We start from the raw sequence: 6,145 nt of genomic DNA on the forward strand, positions 1-6,145 counted from the left end.
TGGCCTGGGGCGGCGGCGCCCCCCCCCCCCCCCCCCTTCTTCATAGCGGCTTAGGGACTCATTGTGGTAGTGTGGTAGGTCAGGGAACTAGCTCCCAGCTGTAGCGATTTTGTACATATTCCTTGTCCAGGCTATATTCTTCCTTAGGGGTCCCATTCCCTCATACCTAAAACTGGCATGGGACTTTGTGGAAGGCATTCTTTGAAGAAACTGAGGAAAGTTGTTTGGGACTACAAATGTCTATCCAAACAACATCTTTCCTCAGCCCTCTAATCCTCATGTAGGAAAGGGAGAGGAATACACTGGGACTAAATGTTGAGGAATGGGAGCATGATGACAGCTCTCCACCATGTAGAAACAATGAAAAAAAGAATGATGACCTGCCCTGGACAAGTTATTGCCAGATAATTCCCAGATGAGTTAAGTTAATAAAGCTGGAGGTCTAACTAAACCACATCCCTTCCATGTTTTTATTTCCTGTGTATCTAGGAAAATGCAATGTTTGTTCCTTTTTTAGTTCACTCATTCAGAAACTCCTTCTAACACAGGCAATTTCATTTCTTGATAAGAACAATGCTCCTAAGAGTTAATTTGTGTTCTCTCAGATACAAGGACTCCACCCCTTTAACTAAAAAGAAGTCATGCTTGAAGGAGGCTCCTACTGAGTTTGACTCAGGGAACTCAGTTATAGCTGTGGCACAATGTAACACTCTCTAATACTGTTAATACCAAGGCATTTCAAATTTAAAGCAAAGCATCATAAATAAGGACTCACATGACTGTGACTGGAGTGAAATGTATGGGTCACATGTGCCAAACTAAGCAAGTGAATTGACCGACTACTTCTAAGTGTAAGCTAGACCACTAATTACTCAGTAGCTGGCAACTGATCAGGCAGTGGCAATTTCGAATTGTGTGGGTCACAATTTTTCATTGTTCAATTATCAGTGCCAAGCATTATCCAATAAAAAATTAACAGAAACATGTAAGATTTAAAGAGAGACAAAATGTGAGGTGGTGAGAATGTAGAATCAGAATTTCTGTAAGTACTTTTAAAAGACCCCTTTAAAAACAATATTTAAAACAGTTCTACAAGTTAGCCCACTAAGAAGCAGCCTCTTCATTAGTAGCACCTGTACTTAAACAAAAGTTGAGCAATAACAGCAGCAAAACTATTCAAAACAGATAGATATTCCATTCTAATGGAGCGTCACCCACATATTTTTTGTTGCAGTAGACATTTTGAAGAACTACACAAAACCTTTGCAATCTTTTAATGTGACAGATCCACTATAACAAAGCTGTAAATATTTCCTACTCTAAATGAATGCAGCCAGCATCATCATAGTATTATTGACATTACTTTTAAAGTAACTGTACACCAACACATCATGTGTCTGTAGAATTAAACAGGTATGTAAATTTTTCAAAATATGTAAAGTTGTAATCAGCACCATCCTGTATTAAAGTTTTGGTGCAAACTCTGCAAAGGTGATTATACAACACTGATACAGCCTTTGCTGTGAAAAATTGATTTGTCCTCGGACGTAAATATAAATAAAATAAAAAAGTTGGCACATTCAGGAAATAAAGTGTCTGTTCAAGACTCTTGTTTTTGATTGACATCATCACCCTCAGATAAATATTTTGAGTCTGAAGTTCTAAGAAAGCTCTTCACATTAGTTAGGTTCTTGCATTGTGCTTTCCCCCCCACTATATGATATGCACAGACTCATGCACACCACACATCAGCAACATTAAAAAAGAGTCAGGCTGATGATCAGTAATTTGGCACATCAAGGATATTTCTAACATCAGCTCAAAAACAAATAGAGCAGGAGCTTTATCAAAATGTATTTAATTCTTGATGGTACGGATCAGCCGATACTTCTGATTTCATTCTTTGTATGCTCTTGTGGGGGATGTTCCTTTATAGAAGATGTTTCTGGTGTTCTCTGGACTGCACCCTCGTTCAGGGATTAAAATGATGTTACCTTTTCTTCGAAGTGTAGAGTCCCGACTAGAGGAAATGGACAGTGTCTCAGAGCCAATTTCACTTCCTTCAACTGGTGTGACTCTAATAGTGGTAATTCCATGATGGTGATGCTCAGGGTTATCTATGTTACTTCTTTTCCTGTCACCTGACCCATAACTGTCTTTCAAGGAGTCACTGCTCTCAGAGTCCCTATTGAGATCATTGAGCTCATATGCTTGCCGAAGGCTGCCTTTCTCAGGACCTTTCCATTTCCATGATCCACTCCCTTCACCTTCTGATGGCATCTGAATCAGCGGTCTGTTATTTTCTGGATGGGCCTCAACTCTGACAATACCGGTTGGTTCATGATCTGTCAAGGTTTTATACCGGATGGCTCCAGTACAGGTAACTGTGCTACCCTCTGAATTCTTAGTACTGCTCTGAAGCACACCTTGCTGCTTTGACATGGCTATCACTTGCATGATTCTTGGCTGACTATTGCTTCTACATGCAACACTCTTCTCTGCAGCTTTCAGCCATTTTGCTCTAGCTGAACTACTTTTTGGAGATGTATTTATATTTTCGTGTGTCTCTTCAGGAATATGTACTAGCTGTGAAGACCCTGGGCGTGACTGAATAGAGACTCTGGGCCCACCTGAAAGACCAGTATTGTTACAGCCTGGTACACTACCAGGCTGAATTTTTAGATACTGATTGGTGGGAACATGATGATCCCCATTAACGCCCACTCTAGATGGCTCAGAGCTGGATCTTATTTCAATAGTTCTTGGTGGTGACTGTCCAGAGTCAGTCTCTATTACCTGTAAAGACAACTTTCGACTTTCATTCTTGTTCTTCCATTGAGAAAGAAGTTGCTTGGAACGGGCAGAGTCCATTGATGCATGAATTGTTGCATTTCGTCGAGCTGGATCTTCTAGTGCTGGTGTATTAACTCTTGGCAAAGTGTTGCTAAAGGTAACCATATTTTCCTTTCCCATGGGGCTCCGTGGAGTTATGATCTCTACATCAGCATTTGCTCTCTTGATGTTAGTTAGGGATCCAGAATCTCTATGGTTTCTATTCAAGATACTCTCAGAATGGTGAGAAGAAATTCCGTCGCTGCTGCCACCATTTTTACCCGGTAAAATTCTGTTGGCATCTTGACTAAGGTCTGTTAAAGACCTTAACGGTTCTCTGTGCAGGTTCTGATGAAACACATTCTCTTCACTTGGTAGGAAATTCCCAACAGCATACAGGCCCTGATATTTTGGATAAAAGCAGTCAATTATGGATAAAGAAATATTTTTAGACACTTCAATTAAACTCTTATGGCTCAATGTAAAAAGGAAAATTGTAGAATTAATTCAGATTTGACAGGACTCATTCAGTTTCTGTTTGCCTGGTTTCTTTTCCATTAGTTAGCATCTTCACCAATAGAACTTTTATCTTGTAGCAATTCTGCTCACAGTTCTGTATGTCCAATTATGTACACAGTTATACCAGTAGGCTACCTAGTTACACCACTATTGCCCAAGTTAATATTTAGGGGAACTGGGGTACTTGGCTTCCTTCTGTTGTTCTCTCTCCTATAAAGCAGTGGTGCTCAACATTTCAGGCCAGAGCTATCACAGGGTCTGTGCACTGGGTTGGGTACCACGTGCCTCTATCAGGCCCCATGTCCTTACAGACCCTTGTGTCCAATTTAGCCCTCAGGGCCATACTATCTAGCCTACCAGGCTTTGCACAGGTTCAGAAATTTGGCAGGGGACAGGCAATGCTGCCATCACTCCCCGTCACCAGATTTCTAGATGCATGGAGCCCAGTGCATCAAATGACACAGCACCGCAGGCCAGACCTAGCCCATGAGCTGGGGGTTGTGCTGAATATAAAACAATATTCAGCACAAGAGAGAACATGTGGCTTTCAAAATAATAAATGATTTTGCAATTCCTGGTCCTAACTGATGAAATTTTACAGTCATACAACTGTCTGCTCTGATTTATTGAAACTTGTTCAAGCCTGATTAGTTCTCTGTTCAGTAGTTCTGCCCTTTCATTTTCATAATAACCATGTAATACAAGATCTACATGAAAGAACAATTCATCACCTGTGAATCAGTGGTTTCCAAGGTGGGCAGAACTTTAGCAAGGTTTAGCTTTACTACATTTTTCTATTCAGTGGATCAGTGGTAAAACAATGTCATTTCCAGAAACTCTGCTAAGAGAGAATATGCAAGAGGCAACAATTTCTTTGGGTGACATCTTTTATTGGACCAACTACATAGTTGGGATAAAATTAGACGAGCTTTCAAATGCTAGACATTCTTCATCAGGTTATGTCTAACTTTATCACAACTGTATAGTTGGTCCAATAAAACAGTGGTTCCCAACCTGCGGCCTGGCACAGGAGCAGGATGGGGTGCACGGAGCCAGCTGCCTCCTTCCCAGGGCTGCCCCGCCTCCCCAGCTTTAACCCTGCGCGTCACTGCTGGCAGTGGAAGCTGCTCGGCTGGGTGGAAGGAAGGGAGTCCGAGTGGGGGGATTATGCTGTGACCTGGCAGCCAACCCTTCACAGCCCGGTGGTTGGGAACCTCTACAATAAAATATTACCCTAAAAATTCTTGTGCCTAAAATAATTATGGATCATCATGGCTACAATATTACTTTTACTCCACCAAGAGCAAATATGTCATAAATAGTTAAACTATTTGAATTAATCACTCAGCTTAATTGTTCCTTGCACTCTGTCCAGAGCTACTTGTACTTGCACAGTATTATTTTTCCTTTCTCTTTCCCCATCGATTTTTAGCTTTCAGGACAGATTCATATGGTGCATAGTATGCAGAACAATGAACCTTCCAGTATGCAACTGTGCAACAGCATGTGGGCACCTGAGCCAAGAACATGGTTAAAAAATAAAATAAAACATATGCACAGCTCCTTTTTGTGACTTTAAAAAAATCACAGATTAGTCATTTTATGTGAAATTTGTTAATAAAGAATCAACTACTTTCAATATATAATATGATTTTCATGGTCTAGTTATGCTGATGGTCATTCTTCTGCTCTAAAAGCAGATGCCCTCAAAATCACCCACTATTGTAAACTCATTGTACCTTAGGTTGTCATGTGATGATCAAAAAGTGATGGACAGTCATATGTTTCAATGTTATACTGACAGACATGGGACTCATTTTGGTGTGTAAATAGCTGAACTGGATTCAGGAAAGTTTCTTCATTCACCTACCCACAGAAGACCCAGGTAAAATGTTGTCACCAGATCTTCTTGAGCACTAGGGCAGGGTGCCTGGAGCAGACACAACAGGCACCAAATTGGAGGGGTGGCCAGAGAAAAATAGCTGTTGCTGCAGCCGTGTGATGTGGCAGCAACTGGAATTTGCTGCTCCCCTGTGTGTGGTAGGTGTCCTGGGCAACTGGCTGCATCATTACATCTCTGCTTGTGTGCTGGTAGGTGATTAACCTGGCCATGCTGTGCAGATGTAAGAAGACACTGGTAGAATGGTTTCTTATCTTTTCACCAACTGGTGTAAGATGTTATCCTGAGTATTCCTCAAAGCAGACCCTGAATTATTACACCTGCTTCTAACTGATACAGGTGGAATGCCTTGGAGCTTCCTGGCATAGAATCATAGAAAGAGTTGGAAGGGACCTCAGGAAGTCATCTAGTTCAACCCCTTGCTCAAAGCAGGACCATCCCCAACTAGATCATCCCAGCCAAAGCTTTGTCTAGCCAGGTTTTGAAAACCTCCAATGATGGAGCTTCTACCACCTCTCTGCATAACCTGTTCCAGTATTTTACTACCCTTCTAGTGAGAAAATTCTTTCTAATATATAACCTAAACTTCCCTTGCTGCAACTTGAAACCACTGCTCCTTGTTTATGATCAGAACAACTTTGTGCAACCTCTATACCATTCTCCAAAGATCAATAAGGGCATCAGTTAGTTTCTTCCTGGCTTGGTAATTTACTGCATTTTGTAATATGTTAATTTTGGTATTAGTTTTTATTTGTGATAAAACTAACCCATGTAGTATAAACTTAACGTGGCAGCAATTTTTTTTCTTTGTTTTCCTTCCAAGTTGTGGCAGAGCACTAAGGCACCCTGCTACTAAAGAGGGAAAAACTGCTAGGGAAAGCGCCCTAGCAGTGA

At 41.1% G+C, this 6,145-nt stretch overlaps 1 protein-coding gene across 2 annotated transcripts in view; it reads right to left on the bottom strand.

The window, feature by feature from the left end:
- Window positions 1–1,896: 1,896 nt before the first annotated feature.
- PLPPR4 (phospholipid phosphatase related 4) overlaps window positions 1,897–6,145 on the bottom strand; it is a 63,986-nt gene continuing 59,737 nt past the window's right edge. For both annotated transcript variants that reach the window (XM_006015005.1, XM_006015004.1), the window contains one exon: window positions 1,897–3,234. In XM_006015005.1, coding sequence (XP_006015067.1) covers window positions 1,897–3,234 — 1,338 coding nt within the window. The remainder of the gene's footprint in view (window positions 3,235–6,145) is intronic.

The sequence above is a fragment of the Alligator sinensis genome, unplaced genomic scaffold, assembly GCF_000455745.1.
Source record: "Alligator sinensis unplaced genomic scaffold, ASM45574v1 scaffold647_2, whole genome shotgun sequence".
Taxonomy (NCBI): Eukaryota; Metazoa; Chordata; order Crocodylia; family Alligatoridae; genus Alligator; species Alligator sinensis.